This window comes from Culex quinquefasciatus, chromosome 2 (genome assembly GCF_015732765.1).
Source record: "Culex quinquefasciatus strain JHB chromosome 2, VPISU_Cqui_1.0_pri_paternal, whole genome shotgun sequence".
Taxonomy (NCBI): Eukaryota; Metazoa; Arthropoda; class Insecta; order Diptera; family Culicidae; genus Culex; species Culex quinquefasciatus.
Genome location: NC_051862.1, coordinates 176,149,088 through 176,167,157, shown reverse-complemented (window position 1 = coordinate 176,167,157; position 18,070 = coordinate 176,149,088). Strand labels below are relative to the sequence as shown.

Below are 18,070 nucleotides of genomic sequence, written 5' to 3'. Positions count from 1 at the left end.
ATTTAACAGAAAATCCCTTCACAACATACAGATGTTCGTCATTGTATTAAGCTTGTATAGAAAAACTCATGATGCAAAAAGGCTCGACAAAATTTCATCCAAATCAAAAAATACAACATGAAAAATCTCGTTTTGTGTAATACTAGGTCAAACTTAAGACGTAAGCTTTCAGATCAAAATAATCGTGATGATTATTGCACTCCAACGTAACACCGGTCGATGATACATAATTTGTCGATAATAGATTGAGATCATTCGATCTTATCTTCTCGATCTACCATCGACGAATTACGATTGACGATCGAGAAAATCTTGATGTGTGCAAAAAAATCAAGTCTTGAAAAATTCAAAAAGATCGCAAAACATTAACAAAAATATAAAATTTAAATCAAAATATACAAACAAGACAAAAATTTAAAATTTCAAAAAAAAATTAAAATCTAAAAAATATGGAGATATTTGTTTTAATTTTCAATAGTTTGAAAAATTTCGTTACCTTAATTTTTTTTGCTTAATTCACTTAATTTTTAAGATTAAAAATTTATAACAAAAAAAGTTTTTTTAAGAGTTTATTTTTTAATTACAGAATAAATAACAATTTTTTTCAATTTCAAAATTTTTCAGTTATTTCAATAAAAAAAATCTTATTTGAATTAAACAAATATTCTAAAAAAATGCTATTAGGAATTTCGGTTTTAATTTCTCGATCCACGATGGAGACTTCTTGATAGTAAGATTTAGATCGTAATTTCTTGATGATAACTCTTAAATTGTCGATGGTAGATCGAGATTTGCCGATGGTAGAATGTAATATTGCTATCAAGAAATCTCGATCGTGAGTCGAAAAACTACGATCGAAATTCTTAATATAATTTTTATGAATATATTTTTTAAATTCAAATAAGTTTTTTTTATTATTGAAATGGCTAAAAAATTAACGATCAAGTACAATAATCACAACGCATAACCGTGACTTATTCTTTTTTCACTTTTTTTTAAAATAGGACTCCTTAAACTAACGTGAAAATATGATTTTTCATATTTCTCATGATACATTTTACATGTTTTACTAGCTTTCCTTAATTCTAAAGTATATTTTAAAGGTCCTATAAACGTATGAAAGACAATAAGCACCTTTAAAAAAAAGTCTGGAATTGATTTTTTAATCAGCCTAATAGCATTCTGTTCTTACCTAATCTAATTCGATATAGTTTTACTTGATATTTCTAGGTTTTTACTCAAATTTCCCATTATTTTTTACTGACTAACTCTCAGTAGTGAGCTCGAATACGCGCGCCAGCCAAGTCAGACCGAAGGGAAAAAGCCAGCGAGTGAGCGGGTCCCCCTCGCAGGCAAAGCAAAGCACAGCTTTCGCTCTATTTTGAGCCAGGCCAGCTGGTTGAGGCCGCTCAGTAAGCTTTAGTCGCTCGACGGAATCGGACCTTTTTGCCTTCTTCGCAAAGGGGAGGAGAGTGTTCAAGTTTTGTGGGGGCCGCGTGTTCGATCGCTTTGCGTGGCGTGGAAATAGTGACAGTTCCGAAGAAAGGTGATCGAGTGAGAGAAGCCGTTAGTGAAAGGAAGAGTTTTGAAAAGTGAGTTGCGAGATCCGATTGTCTGTGACACTGGCTTTAAACTTTTGGTCAATGAGGAGTTCCCTTTTGTAGGGGGTTAGGGGGACAGCTTATTGGTTTTTGGTGTGGTTGTCTACCTCGAAAATAAAAGTGGTTTTATTCCATATATATTGAAGTATCACATTCGCCAAAAACCACCAACAACAACAACTGCAGCAGCAGTTGAGACCGGTTATGTTTTTGTTTGGGGGGCTTCGGCGGTGAAGTTGTCGTCGTCGTCGCCGAGTGTTTCATAACAATTGAGTGTCGGTTGTGTCGTGTCTAGAGGGGTTGTTGGTGCTGCAGTACTGGCTAAAGTTGTGAAATATGAAGGTGTTCCTAGAGTGTGTGGAATAATTTTCATCAATCAGGTATCTTTGTGGCATGTAACGCTGTCTGTCTGTCACCACCGCCAGGAATGGACTCGAAGCTGGTTGAGAAATTAAATCAGTTTATGTGCCTTTAATCAGGTTGTATTATGCCAAAAAATTTACGGTCAATGAATGGAGCTTTTTTATGTTTTTATGTTTGTTGATATTTTCGGTACAGATTTGTTTAGTATTTTGAATTGTTAAATGAAACAATTTGATAGTCAAAACGGAGACAATACTTTTACCAAAAAAACATAAACATACCATTTAAAACATATTTGAGAAGAACGCTAGAAGATATTTAAATTGTTGCAACAAAAATCTCCGCCAGAGCCAGAGCATCACTTGAAGTTTGAAAATTATTCGTAATTATATTAAACAAAACATGAAATTGTATGTCTCAAACCTTTACCATTGCGTAAAAATGAGATTGATTTCAATGTTGCTTCCAAAATTTAGTTTTATTTGTGAATGATCAACAAATTTAACGAAAAATTTCTCCGCTATTGAAAAAATGCATTTCATATTTGTTCCTTGATCCTTGAAGGTGATTTTAGCTTTTATCAAAGTTATCTTGCAGAATCTGGACGGTTCATCGCTTATACATCAAGAAGTCCAGAAAAAAAACTCATGCAGATTCAACCGGAATACTTTTTGCAATGTAATGAACAAAAAACACGATTTGTTAAGCTGACCATCATGTGCAATTACACTGAACTAAAAAATAAACAAAAATGACTACGCATGCTCAACTCGAGGAGAAGCATGATGTTTGGAGTCCCCAGAAACACGTGCATTTCGAATTTTTCAAAAATATGTAGACTAGGCCGAATGGGTTTTCTCCAAAGTTTGTATGGAGAATTAGTGCTGTTCGCTACTCCCACATATTGCATGCAATTTTTGGATTGTATGCAACAGTGACGAATATACGAATATGAGCCTGCGCTGAAATTTTGTTGGTCGGTGTTGTCAATAATTTGATTATATTTGCTTGCTTTGAGTCAAGAGCTTGATTTTTCAATAAAATATCTGAATTTGTAAAATAAATTTAAACGTTTTGCAGTATAATCAAAATCGACGATTTAAACTTTATCCTACACTGTTCTCCAAAATTACCTGACAGAATTCCTCAAATCAAGTATGGGATTAATTAGAGAGGAGTTACCAAACTTTTCAGAAATATTATTAGATATGTTATGCACATTTAAAGCTTTGTTTTCTTCAACAAACTTGCCTATAATGTTGAGAAAGGTTAATTCAACCATTCTTGTAGATATTTAAGTAGGTCTAGCAAAGTTATTCTATGTTTTTATTTATTAATTCAGCAAATAAAAAGTTTTTTTTTAACAAACTGATATAGGTCAATCCTATTAAAACTACTGTTGAAATGATACGCACTAGGTTTGAGGGATAATAACCTGTTGGGTTAGTTATATGATACTTTCTCCAATGACGCTATCCACAAATCGTCGCTTGTGTGCTATCTTGTGACACGTCTGCTGTAAAAAGATAGGACGTGTCACAAGATAGCACAGAAGCGACGAAATGACGTAGCATATCTTAAAAATATGTTTGAAAAGAACATTTAATTTCCAAAAAATTACATGTCAATCAATTTCCAGCAGCTGAGTAACGGGAATTGAGGGTCCAATTTAAAACGTAAGTCCCTTTGACATAATATTTCTATCTTTTCGCAGTTTCGAACAAGAAATTGAAGAGTGGTTGATGTAAAAATATTTGGGATTTTATTTGGAAAAAATACAAAACATGCTTTAAACGATTTAAATCAAACTTAATAAAACCAAGATTTATTCATTTTTAAGATCAGTTATGGGAAGGTATCTTAAAGAAGTATTGTAAGTATTTTAAAAACTGTAGAAGTTTTAAAAATAATTATTTGCAATTCCGTCGTGAAACTACTTACTTTTCCTGTCATTCTTGAACGACGAAATAGCCTACTTTTCTGTACCAAAAATAACAGAATCGAATAACAACACTGTTCAGCACTTGTTTCGAAAAGTAACACTTTTCAACATTTTTTTTTATTCAAACGATTTATTGACAAAATACATGAAAATTTGACATTAAATTTCACTCAGTGGGTGTTTTTCAGAATAACAAAAAATATTGTATGGAGCTCGTTGCAAAACTTGATTTTTTCAGCACTCTTCGTATTTATCCAACTTGGTGAACCTCGTTGGATAAATGTACGACTCGTGCTGAAAAAATCCTCTTTTTGCAACTTGTTGCATAAACTACTATTTATTAATTTTTCAATTGATTTTTTCAGAGGGTTTTATTAATTCTGAAACAAAATAATAAAAAAAAGCATTTTAACGGTAGTCTTTATTGTTTCTATACAACCGAAAAATAAACGTATCTCAATAAACAAAGTAATAAACTACTAAAATAGATAAGAAACCCACTTTTTGAAACAGTAAACACCAATCTGCCTAAAACCAGTTCCCATTAAAACACTACATTCTAGAACATTGTGACAAACAAGCCAATCACCCTGTGCAAGATTTAGCCCCCACACAAGCGCACAACCGTGTCAAGTTCACAGGATGGCACGATTGAAGCTCGGTTCGTAATCAATCGCGCGCGTTTAGTCTTGCCACCGGAGAAGGTCGTATTAGCTAAGTCGCGCAGCATGATTAGATTCTACAATCCGAGCTGCTGTTTTACACGACTTGAGGGAAGGTGCCCTGGGACAAATGAGTCGATCATATACACAGAAAAAAATCAATTCTCGAAACCGTGAAGTCAGTTCACGATTATGAGAACCACGAAGGAATATATTCACGTTTATGGTGCAAATGCACCATACTCATGAATAAATTCCTTCGTGGATCTCACATTCGTGAACTTAATTCACGATTACGGGAATTGTTTTTTTTTCTGTGTAAGTAGAGGACAATCACCTCAATCGAAATGTAGAACAAAGTTGGGAGGTATTCTTAGTGAGGCTATTAAATTTGCATATTTGAGAAGGTTTGTTGGTTACCAGTTGCAAGCAGCTGGTTTATCGAGGCGTGAAGAAACTAGTTTTTGGAATTTACACCTTTATGATGATGATGAAGAATTGCACTTTTAAGCTTGGTGATCATTCTTGGAACAAAAACTGTTCTAGCAAAACTGGAATTGTATTAGCAAATGCCTGGCAAAACAGAGCAGCAACACAATTAGCATTCTAAGCATGACCAAATTCCGTCCACGTTTCGATTAGCACGATTCTGTGTTCCACAGAATTGTCTCCAAATTGTCTCTATAATAATTCTTTCAACCAACCGCCAGCATGGACAACAAAAATCCACCCTACCCATCGTCGCAAGCGCCCGGATTTGTGGCCGGACCAAATACGCACCAGTTTCAGCCACAACCCGCCGGTTATCCACATCCACCGGTGAACCACAGCTATCCTCATCCGCCGCCGCCACCACCGTACGATGCCAACGCCAACATGATCCCACCGGGTGGCCACGGGGGACAGCAGCCGACCTACGTTCACAGTGAGTATTGTTTAATATATGTTTCAATTACCTGCTTCAATTCAATATGAAGATAAAAATTAAGCCAAAGAAAAGCATTTTAAAGAAACCTTTTTTTTTAATTTTCAAAGATTATGTCAAACAAGGTAGTTTCGTAGCTTAGGAGACGCTGATTTATTTATTTTTCAAAAATAAATGTCATAACAAACAAAAAATCTTTACTTTCTTTACCCCATGATGTATCCAGCGATAGTAACAGCACCCCAGGTTGGACCGGATCCGGCCTCGATCAGCTGCCCATCCTGCCAGAAGCACGTCATCACCAAACTGGACTACGAAACCTCCACCAAAACGCACATTATGGCTGGTCTTCTGTGCTTATTTATGTAAGTATATCATAACGTCTGCGGGTTGAATCATGAAGCGGGAATTCCCGGGATTTTTCATATTTTGTCCCGGGAATTCCGAATTTAAAAAAAATCAAATCAAGGTCTGAGAATTCAGATTTAGATGTGGAAATAGATGAACAGTTGAATACTTAGTAATCGTTGAGCATTAAAATTTGTATTTGGCATATATCAGATTAAATTTGGCTTATTAGGTAAAATTGGAAAAATTATAGTTTACAGATCCGCAAAATGTCTAGCGCTTTTAATGTTCTCAATTTAATTTCTATTATTTTTAAAAAGACTTGGTTTTATATTTTCGTGTATTCATGATTTTGAAATTGCAAAAAAAATATCATATTTAATTATTTTTCATCAAACATTGGCATCTGGAGCAAATCAGGTAAAAAGAAAAGAATTAAGACAGCTGTTCAAGCCAAAAATATTACAAAATTTTTAGATTTTTGCCTTCCTCACCTTACTGAGGAAAGGCTATAAAATCACTCGGAAAATGAACTTTTTAATTAGACCTCCTAGACCTACTTTCATTTGTACATATCGACTCAGAATCACCAGCTGAGCAAATGTCTGTGTGTTTGGCTGTATGTAGACATGTGTACCAAATCAAAAAAAAACGAAGTTGACGTTATAGCTGTCGGCCACCATTGCTAGTACCAACCACTAGTGTCTTCCTTTTTATCTACAAGGACTTCGCCGCCCTGGGCTCCTAAGTGTATGAAAGTATGGCACGGAGCGACGGCGCCGAATACCCATATTTACACAAAGAATTTTAGAGCGCCCGCCGCGGGATTCGAACCATCGACCTCTGGATTGTGAGTCCAGTGCGCGGTCCGATTGATCCACACGGGCGGGACGTGTACCAAATCAATGTCACTGGAATATCTCGTCACAGGCTCAACCGATTTTGGCCGGAATGGTTTTAATCGATCCGTCTTAACGTCCCTTAAGTTACTATTTAAATTCATGCAGTTTTATCATGTATTTAAAAAGTTATGTTAAAAAAAACTGTTTCATATTAAATTAAAATTATGGTAAAAAGGGTGGTTTTTTCACGAAACCCTCACATGTTATATATTTTTAGAAAGCATATCAGAAGACCTTTTAGGTGGAGTAAGAATTTTCAAGATCTGACTTACCTATCTTAAATTACAAGCAGTTTAAAAAATGGTCTGAATTCACATGACCTCAAATGGTCGGGTCTGATCGCCACGAAAAAGCCGTGTAGAGGGATGCCATTTTCCTCAAAGGCCGTGTCTCTATAATCTTGACAAAAAGTCTGTAGGTAGTCTGTTTTTTTTACTCATCACTTATTTTTATTAGGACCTCTTAGGTGCTGCGAACGTTAGGGGAGATCCATAAACATGTGTACACCAACCACCTAAAGGTGGATTAAGTAACGTTTTTTTTTTATTGATTTCGGTTAAAACAGGAACAGAACTCAACAATAAGTACAACGTTTTCCAAATGTATTGCTCTAAAATTTCCTGTTTGGATTCAGGCTGTAGTCCCCATTTTCCCTAGTAGCGTTAGAGACTTAAATATAATTTGTAAAATATGTTTTTATGTTATTCTACCAATTTTTTTGAATTTAACATTGGCTGATTTCATTTTATTTGTTTTTGTTTTCGCTTCTTGTTTTTTTAGAGAGTTCAAAAAATTTCGTTTAAGCTTTCGTAGTCATGTCATATAAACAAATAAATAATAGAAATATATTAATAAGAAACTAATTCATCATACTGGTTCAAAACCTGTGGATTTAAACAAGCACAAAAAAGAACAAAAAAATCATTTTTTTGTTTTTTAAGCTGTCTGAAAACTGCTGTCGTTTTTTAGATAGAAGTGTAGATTATGACCAATTAACAGGATAAAGCTAATTCTATGACTTTAAGCTTTAAAAACATAACAAATATAATAAAAACCAAGATTTTACGACTGTTTCAAAAATTTTCCGGGATCCCGGGAATTTCCGGGATTTCCCGTTTCCCGGGAAATTCTAAGCCCGGGAAAATTTGACGCCCTATATCGAGCAGGTACAATTTTACTGAAACGCAAAAACAAAAGTCATTTATCAGCAAAATGTAATGGAACTATCAGTCGGTGAAATGAGCTCATAAGCATTCTCAGTCACCCACTCATGGGCGCGACGATTGCTTCAACCTGTGCAAATATCAACGGACGTGGGGGTGCCAATGCCGATAAGATAAGGAGGACCTAAGTGTGATTAGATTATAGCTCATTTGCACCATAATTAGCGCGGTGTACTTGTGGAAGGTGGAGCTAGATAAGATATTATTGGTGCGATTGTACCGGAATAGGATAGCTACTTGAGGTACTAGGAAAGGTACTCTAAAGAACGCTGAAACGTTTTAGAGGAAAGTTTTTTTTTTGACTAAGCATATTTAACATAGTTTAATTAGTTTGTTTTTTGTTACAATTAATTTGTGGAAAAAATTACAGATAACACATTGCATGCTAACATTTTCATTGCTATATAGTAAACGCACTATTAAAAGGATTGCGTGATCCAGTTTATCTTCGTATTACATAAACATTGGCCTATTGCACGTGAACAAACTTTGATTAGAGAGGTTAATCATAATGCAGGTTAAACAATAAAATTTAGCACAGCTGGCTCATGTTTATGCTATTCATAGCCATGTGCAATTTATCCATTTCCTGCGATAAATTAACACACAAGTTATCGTTTTACCTTCCTCACCTTACTGAGGAAAGGCTCTTAAATCACTCGAAGATTAACTTCATACCTAGGACTCGTAGAACCACCTTCCCGTATACATATCCACTCAAAATCAAATTCTGATCAAATGTATGCGTGTCGTCACTTGATTATCTCGGCACTGGCTGAATCGATTATGTCCGTTTTGGTCCCACTCGATTCGTCTTGGGGTTTGAAAATTATAAAGTTTAGCAAAGTACGTCAAAGTAATTCTAAAAAACGAATTTAACTAAAGTCCACAAGATTGTAAAAAGAGTGGTTTTTGAAAGAAACCCCGTCATGTTTTACATTTTTAAGAAAATTAGTCATTCCAACAAGCCCAAAAGATGATTGAAGATCTAACAACCCTATCAAAAGTTATAAGCGCTTAAGTGTTATTTAAATACTTTTTTGATGCCAGATATTTTGATGAAAACGTTGCCCCTTCTTTGCAATCAACAGACCTTCCCAATCAGTTCAAAAGATTGAAGAACTGATACCCCCACCAAAAGTTGTGACCACTTATGTTTTGATATTACACTTTTTGGAAGCCGGATCTCAGACATTTTGATGAAAAAGATGTTCAAATCAAAAGTTGTGAGCAGTGAAGAAAAAATAGACAGAACATTGAAGGGAGGAAGGTTGCTATTTAAGATGAAAGTATAAATAAGAACAAGGCATCAACCACTTAAAGGTGGATTAAGTAATGTTTTTAACATTAAAATTTAAATCAAGCCTGGCCATTTTTTTGCCACTGACTAACATTTTTGAAAAAATATCTGTTAAAAATGTTTGCCTTAATTTTTTTAATCTTCATAGTAAAATATAGTTTGATATTTTAAGGTTAAAAAACAATGGCTGAATGAAACCTCTTTTTCAATGTTATTTTGCCCTAACTAATGTGGAACGTCAAAATATACTTAAAACTTTACCCTTAAACATTGGTCTAATGAAGGAATTGAACATAGTTTTTTTGATCAAAATATCTTAGATCCGAGTGTATTAATAACACTTTTAATAAGGTTGTCTGATCTTAAAGGGCGTCCAATTTTTCCGGGTTTAGAATTTCCCGGGAAACGGAAAAAATATTTTTTGAATCCCAGGAATTCCCAGAATCCCGGGAAATTTTTGAAACAGTCTTAAATTCTTTGTTTTTATTATTTTTGTTATGTTTTTCAAGCATAAAGTCATAGAATTAGCTCAAAACTGTTAATTGATCGTCAGCTGTGTGCTGTCTTGTGACAACGACCATTTAGTACTTTTCGAGAAAATCGATTTGTAAAGTTTGATGATAAATATTTTCAAAACTATGAATGGTAGAGCCAAACTTTTTGAAGTAATCGGTTCGTATACTATCGCTTAACAAACGCTCCAAGTTTCAACTAATTTGGTTACACCAGTTAAAAGATACAGTAAGTTATGTAAACAAAAATCTGAAAAGCACGTGTCACAAGTGTGTTTCGAAAGTAAAATTGTACTACGTGTCACAAGTGTGCACAGAATTTCCATACAAACTAAAATAGACTTAAATCAATAGTTTAACCGACTTAATCAGTATATTTTCAAAAACAAAAGATTGCATTGCCTTCAGAAAATGTGTATCAACATAAATTTGTGAAAAACAAGAAAAAAATTCAACATTTTCCAACAACATGTATGACGTGTCACAAGTGTGCACGATCATTTTGATTATAAATTGGTCTATGTCACAAGTGTGTATTGCGATATCCGGGGAACGGAAGCGAGTTTCCAAAATCGGGTTAAAGCATCTTGTAGTGTTTGTTAAGTATAGCAAAACGTCATCATTAACTCATTTTCGACCAAAATGGTCTATGTCACAAGATAGCACACAGCTGACGTGATGATAATCTACAATTCAATCTAAACAACGACAGCAAAATACTAATTTTGCACGATAACAAAGTATTCAACTGTTCATCTATTTCCAAATCAAAATCTGAATTCGCAGACCAAGATATGATTTTTTTTTTAATTTGCGGGAATTTCCGTGACAAAATATTAAAAATCCCGGGTTTCGGTAATTCCCAGATTTGGAAAATCCCGGGAATTTTGTCCCGGGAATTCCCGGAATGGACGCACTAGATCTTTAAATATTTGAGGTTTCGGAAAGGACTTTATTCTTGGGAAGTCGCGTGGTTTGGCGTTTCTTACTAGTGTGTAAAAAGTACACGTACGCGACTGCCGGTGAGTTAAAATAACTTTCTGAAAATTTATAACAACGGGTTGTCTTATAAAAACACCCAAGATATGAGCAATTTCAGCCCAAAAAAAGAATTTATCTGGTACTTTTTACTCGACCCTCTCCAATTTCAATGAATTTTTGTAGATACATGTTTTTACCCTAGAGAAAAAAGTGGAAAGATTTTCATATTTAAAAAAAATTACAATCCAGTGATCATCAGTTCTAATCTTGAATGGACAGGTTAGGTAAATAATCTAAAACAAGACCAATTATCCTCCTGATTCCTAGAACTTATTTCCATAGTGCACTTAACGACATTACACAATCCCTTTTGTACCCTTCAGCCAGACAACAATTGTGCAACTATTACGTCTGGGCAGCAAGCATAACAGCTGATCCCGGGGTACTTATTTTCATCATCTTTTCCACCTCAGTAAAAGTTAATCAACGCGACACAAATTACACCTTCACAGATAATAATTTTAATTTATGAAGAGGGCGTTATTCACCTTCGCCGGTTGTAGGTACAAAACCTGTGCGACATCCAGAGCTCGAACTTTCCAGCGTGTGTTATTAGTGCGAAACCGGCCTCGTGGTTACGGGTCGATGTCATCTGAACGGAGATGGATACACAAAGCTTTGGGAAAGACTGATCGGAAGGGCCTCCGAACCGGAATCTTTCAAACGATCAAAATATTAAACCGGTTTGTTCTGGGCACGTGTTGCTCGTTCATTTGAGCGATAGGGAGTCAATAAATTAATGAGAAGAAATTCAAAAAAAATCTCATTCCAAGTGGTGTTGATCGCTACAAGAATCCCGAATCTAAAATGAGAATATTGTGACCAACTCACAGCGTAAATGATACATCCTGATCTGGATTTTAACATTTTTTTTGCAAATCATCATGATTAAGTTAGTTGTTCGACCTGCAAACGAATGCCAATCAAAACAAAATGATCAACTTTTAATTATTTTTTTTTTCTTTCAGCTGTTGGCCATGCTTCTGGATTCCGTACGTCGTGGACACATGCAAGAACGCCAATCACTACTGCCCCAACTGTGGCGCCTACATCGGAACATATCGGGGCTAGGGCCTGGACCGACCCAGAATCCTCCTTCCTCGGCCATGCGATGTTAACGACCACTTCAACCCTATTCCAGCTGCATTTCTAGCAAAAAAAAAAAAAGAAAAAACCTTCAGCCAAGCCAGTCCTCACGTGGCCACTAGAAAAGTCGACACGAGCAAATCGGGCAAACAAGAAGATTTGCTTAAGACTATTACTTTATATCAACGTGTGTGTTATCTGTGTACAAGATTGCACCGCGGAAAGAAAATAAGGACTATCTTCATGTAATATACCCCGTAAACAAGTGCGACGACGCAAGGCGGGCTTAGTGAGTAGTTTTAAGTGTATAAATAAAACCTATTTGCTGTGTTGTAGTACTTAAGGTGCATCATAGACTGGGAGAGATGTGGATTTGAAGAACAAAAAAAAGCGCGAAATAACGCGCAGTGAAGATGCAATAAAGTGTAAATAGGACCTGTTTAATAAATATTGTTACAACGCCGGTTGATGATGCGGTTGCAACGACGGGGCGCGCGAGTTCGTTGGACAAGAGAACGCCTTATTAGAAATATATTTACTACCTTTGCATTCCTGAACACTGTGAAAAGTAAATAAACGTTTACTATAAACTGTGAACAAACTCGTTTTTGATTTAGGTAATGATGCTTTGCTTGTTTTTAATTGCACATGTCGGCGACCTTAGTAAATAGAACGATTTTTGCAGGTTGATCAAGTCACAATTACAAATAAATGTATTTCCAAATATTACATTAACTCTCACAAACCCAGGACGTTTTGCTTTAAGTAAAATCAATGAAGCTCATTCAGTTTTCAACCGATTTGAGCGCTTGCGATTGCAAAATTAAGGCGTTTGTTACAGTATCTAGTGAGATGTGACCTATCCCTCTAAACATAACCTCTTTAAGGTGAAGCCGTTGATCATTTTCGAAGAAAATTGATCATCACATTAAAATATTTTGTATAAAATTCAATTTAACGAATTTCAGCACTAAAAGGAATTAGCATGTGCCGGTTGTTGCCTTCTTGAAGCCACTGAAGGAATTTTGGATCTAAATCAATTGTGCTTCAAAATTTATATAATTTTGTGGTACAGTCATTGACGTCCTAGTTGGCAATCATTGATTAATGACGATTTCCATAACTTAGCAAGGAATGGGATAATCGTTACCAAAAAGTATCAGCATGTGTAGGGCACTATTCAAAACAACTTGTTGAAGGAATTTTGTCAAAATATTGAAAGTGACGCAAAATTTATATCTTTGAACGAAAAATCATGACAATGATGGAAGTCTTCACGTTAAGGAAAGGCAAAACTAACTGTCTTGAGTCATAAATCGAGGAAAATCTCTACTCAAAAAATGGGAAAACAATTTTGCATTGTAAGCAAAATCATAAAAGTGATTAAAATATTACTAAAATCAGAAAAAAATACTTAGGCCGTTGCAAATATTTATGTTTATGTCCCTCGACTCTGGTTGGGGTCGAGGGGGGGGGGGCAAACAAATAAAAAAATATGAAAATTGAAATAACAAGCTATGGTCTCAACATTTGAATGAAAAAAGTTTTTTTAAGTGCATTTTACACCTGGCCAGTTGTTTTGCAATCATTAGTATTCAAAATATCCAATTATTGAAGAGATTTTTTTTTTCGCCGAAAAAAAACTGTTTACTTTAAATTTAATTTAACTTTAAATATGATTTTAAATGCAGCAAAATGCATTTCTAATTGTTTTAAGTTGGTTAAACTTCTATTTCCTTTAAAATTGTGAAGTTTGTTGAAAAAACAAATCCAGAGTCTTTTTTTTTTTTTTTTGAAAAGGTCCAATAAACCAAATTTTCAGTTTTTGCTTTTTAGGTGTTTTTTAGTACCCCTGACTCAAGGCGGTTTCAAAAACACCCAAAAAGCAAAAATTGGAAATTTGGTTTATTGGACCTTTTCAAAAAAAACTCCAGAAATGTTTTGACCCCTGATTTTTCCAACCGATTTTAAAGGGGGGGGGGGGCGACAAAAACTTTAAAAAATATTTGCAACGGCCTTTAACTATAAAAATCAAAAATAAAAAATGATTTATTGTTGCCAAAAAAATCCAGATTTTTTTGTATGAAAATTGTCCACGACGGGGGTGTGGGGGTTCGAGATTCCCAAAAAAGTGTCCACATGGTTTATGGATGGCCCTGACTGGTTTTCACAAAAACTCAATTTTTCAAAATCCGGATGAGCCGTAGAGATGTATGGTCAAAAATTATGCCGCCGAGTAATGCATTTTTGCAAAGAAAAGTGATTTTTGAAATAAAAACGTTATTTCATACATGCAATATTTTGACCTAATTTTTAAATGCAAAATTGAGTTTGCTATCGAAAAGTACTTAACAGACCCCGTTTTCAAGATATAACTACCGAAAGTTTGATTTCAGCGAGATATTTTTGCAGTTTTAAGACTTTTTCTAATAGTGATCATGAGTGACCATTACTGAAAAAATATTTTTTTGATCCAGAAAATTAGCTATACAATTGTCTAAGAGACCTCTGGTTGCTGAGACACAACTGCTTAAAGAGATAAAAACAGGTAAATTGAAGTTTTCTAAGTCTCACCCAACCAACCCTCAATTTCTAATGGCGATATCTCAGCAACTAATGGTTCAATTTTCAATGTTAAAACATGAAGCATATTCGTAAAATTTTCCGAGCTTATCAAAGACATTTTTTTAATCAGACTATCATTTCAAAAGGGCGTAATACTGAATATCAAAATTGACCTATTTCGATCCACCCAGTTGCAATCCACGGGAAATTTATCCTAATTTCAGGATATCATCAGCTTTGAAAAAATGGTTCCTGGCCACCGGAGATATTTCGGGTTTCCGGAGGTGGTTTTGGAGTGTTTTTTGGCTGATTGTGGTGCTTGCAAACATGACAATTCGGTTTATTGCATTTAATACTTTACTAACGTCAAACGTGGAGTTTATAAATCATTGAAAGTATGTAAAAGTTAATGTTAAAAGCCTGAAACTATGTAGAATCTTATTATAACATAAATTTTTACATTAAATTAAGTTTTAACATTTTTCCACTGATATACTAGCCCGGAGAATGTGTCCTCTACGTTTTCGTTTTCGACTTTCAATTGAATTTTTTTATTTGGATAAAACTTTGCCCATCGATTTCTAATTTTCTTCGTTGGTTCCTCCATAAAAATCTTCATACATCTATGGGCCTGTCCATAGTTATCACGAAATATTGCGTTTCTAAAAAAAAGGTATTTATTGAAAATGTTTTTTTTTTGCATTAATCTTTTTTGTTGTTGTTTGTGTCTGTCGCGGGTGACATTGAACGGCCATGATCGACAACAACTAACTATTTCAAAACTTTTTTTGCTAAAAGTAAACAGGCTGTAGCCTTATAAGAAGTAGGGAATAGGCTGTTGATAATATCATAGGATACGTTCTTCAAATTGGAAAACTGTGATTTATATTAATCTTCAAGAATTTCAAAAAATTTCTCAGAAAAAAAATGCGATTTCTCGTCGCCGCATTAGAGAATGTGCCGTAGACATTGTTGCCAACGATTTTCTGCACTTTTGGTGCAACAAAAAACATACAACAATGCCCGGCGATTCGAAGAAGAAGATCAAAACAAACAAAACGCGCAGTATGGGATTTGACAGCGCGCATTTGCCGAAAGTGCGGCGCGTCGTTTCGAGGCTGAAATGCCGCTTGTCTTTTTCGGGAATACGCGCAATTAGAGGGTGACGAGCGGGAATTCCCGGGAAAAAATACCCGGGAAATCGACCATTTTTGGACCTCTCGATTCCCGGGCAATTTGGTCGAGACTCCCGGGAAATTTGAAACTTATAAATATCGAAGCAAATTTATATGTATAAACTAATCAGAAAATTATTAGGAAAATTCTAAATTGTTTTGAACATTTGATAATCAATACTCGATGTTCAAGTTCGAATAAACCAAATCTTCTCTAATCTTCTTATTCAGAAAGTGTAAATTTTAAATTCCAATAACTATTGAGTATCGTGGGAGCAGCAGTAAAGGGAAGATGGATTTTTGTGGTGTTCTTTTTGTGCTGTTTTCGTGGTCGTGTTCATGTCGAATTCTGTTTAAGGTGCAAAGACGCGTGTTTGGATTTTTGTGTCTCTGTTGTTTTATTTGTGGTTCCATCTGGAGTATTAGTTTTCCAATTATTATTATTTTTTACAGCTTCCTGGAATTATTGTAAATTAAATGTCTACATGTAAATTTATCTACTCGCTATATGATTTATTTAAAGGTTCATATTATTCCTTATCCTATTCCTTTCCTGTAACATACCATGTCCTCATACCATATATTATTAAACTGCTTAAATTAACAAAACTTTCTAAAATAGCATGGGAACCATCTGGAGCATTAATATTTTAAATTACCGCTATATTTTTTTACAGCTTCATGGAATCATCTTGATTATATTTATTATATTTATCAAATTGTATTATATTTATTCTATTTACTATATTTATTATATTTATTATTATTACAAAACTATATGCTTATTAGATAATACACTACAGACTCACATTTACACTTACAAACATCCAAATCATTTAATTCATTACGCATTCAACCATTTTCATCGGCCCGATGAAATTCCCCTAACCCCCATTCCGAACCTCCCAAAAATATTCCGTTCACTTTTAAAAGTCGCATGGGTTCCCTGCACTTTTGCCACTAGTGAACAACAAAAACATCCCCTCCCAAATCCCCACGGGACTGTATGGGCGTAGCCTTGGAGCACAGTGTGGAAATTTACGTTCTTAGATTTTTTTGGATGTACCGGGCAGCAATCAAATTGTCTAAGAATATTGAATTGACCATTGTGGCACCCCCTACAGCGTGGTGCAGACCCGTTATGCTATGCTATGCTATTTTAAATTCCAATAACTATTATTGAGAGATGCCAAAAAAATGTGGAATACAAAATTTACTTAAAGGATACTTAGCAGTTACACCCCTGAAATGAAATTTGAAGTTTTTTAAATATGATTTTTATTTGTTATTTCTACGCGGGTAAAGCTTTTTCAAAATAAGTTCAATTTCCATATCTTCTCTCGAGTATAGCAATCCTCATTTTTTTTTTATTCTAAGTCCTTAAGTTAATTTCGCTGTAGCAAGGTAATTTTTTTTATGTCAATAAGTCATTTTGTGTTTCACGTCAACCTCAATATTAAATTATATTTTGGAGAAAAAAAACTCTGACAACCTTTGTAAAGTTATTGTCCGCCAATTTTGAACATGCGGGTATTCCTAACAACTGTAAATATTTCTTCAATAAATATTTACAGTTGACCATAAAAAAGAAAAAAAAAACAAGTTTAAATTGTTGTTTGAGTCGTTATTTATCATGCTGCAACACCTCCGTGTAAGCACGAGAGCAAGCAGCAGTCAAGTGCTCAGTGCTCCATCGTTTTTTCGATATTTTTCGCCGTAAATTACCGTGATTACCCGCGAGTTTGCTCCTGCAGCATGCCAAAGGCCGGCCGTGGCCGTGGCAGTTCGAGTGCGGCCTCGAAAAACCCGCGAAGTTCGTCTACCGGCCATCGCGCAGGGGAGCGTGAGCGCAGAAGGCATCGACAAAAAGTATCTTCATCCCAGATATGTTCCGAGATCACCAGTGCGAACCCGTTCAGGTACTTCCGGTGCCACGACCAACACGTCAACATCCTGGAACGAGTTCCAGATGCTGAGCGACGATGAAGAAAACAACAACAACACCGACGGTAGCAGCACTACCGACGACGACGACGACGATCGTCGTGCACGGAAAAAAGTGCCGACGCCAAAAACGAACAATTCTCCAATAGAAACGTAGACCACCTCCAATTTTTGTTTTGGACACGTTGGTGGACGATATTGACGAGTTGCTGGAAGGCCTCGGGTGTTGTCTGAAAATCGGTAAGTCGTCAGTGCAAGTCTACACATTTGACAACAAGAACATCAGTCTGGTTGTGGAGAAATTGAAGAGTAAAAACTTCAAGTTCTACACATTCGACCCCGTGCTGAAGACAGCCGTTAAGGTCGTCTTGCAGGGGTACCAAGACCACCCGATCTCCGACCTCAAGAAGGACCTCTCGGGTGCTGGGATAACGCCGCGTGACATAAAAGTCCTCTCGCGGAAGACAACAGTCACAGGTAC

At 35.4% G+C, this 18,070-nt stretch overlaps 1 protein-coding gene across 1 annotated transcript; it reads left to right on the top strand.

Moving 5' to 3' along the window:
- Positions 1 to 1,394: 1,394 nt before the first annotated feature.
- LOC6049124 (lipopolysaccharide-induced tumor necrosis factor-alpha factor homolog) lies at positions 1,395 to 12,506 on the top strand. Its single transcript, XM_038255764.1, has 4 exons — positions 1,395 to 1,592; positions 5,279 to 5,493; positions 5,720 to 5,858; positions 11,788 to 12,506. Exons 2-4 carry the CDS (start codon positions 5,280 to 5,282, stop codon positions 11,888 to 11,890), a joined length of 456 nt encoding a protein of 151 aa, XP_038111692.1. The 5' UTR covers positions 1,395 to 1,592; position 5,279; the 3' UTR covers positions 11,891 to 12,506.
- Positions 12,507 to 18,070: the final 5,564 nt, after the last annotated feature.

What these genes read in the sequence shown, in the direction of transcription:
- LOC6049124 (XM_038255764.1), top strand. Translation starts at nt 5,280, where the DNA reads ATGGACAACAAAAATCCACCCTACCCATCGTCGCAAGCGCCCGGATTT. An exon ending in GCAGCCGACCTACGTTCACA is followed by an intron (nt 5,494 to 5,719) that starts GTGAGTATTGTT and finishes TGATGTATCCAG; the next exon opens with CGATAGTAACAGCACCCCAG. An exon ending in GGTCTTCTGTGCTTATTTAT is followed by an intron (nt 5,859 to 11,787) that starts GTAAGTATATCA and finishes TTTTTCTTTCAG; the next exon opens with CTGTTGGCCATGCTTCTGGA.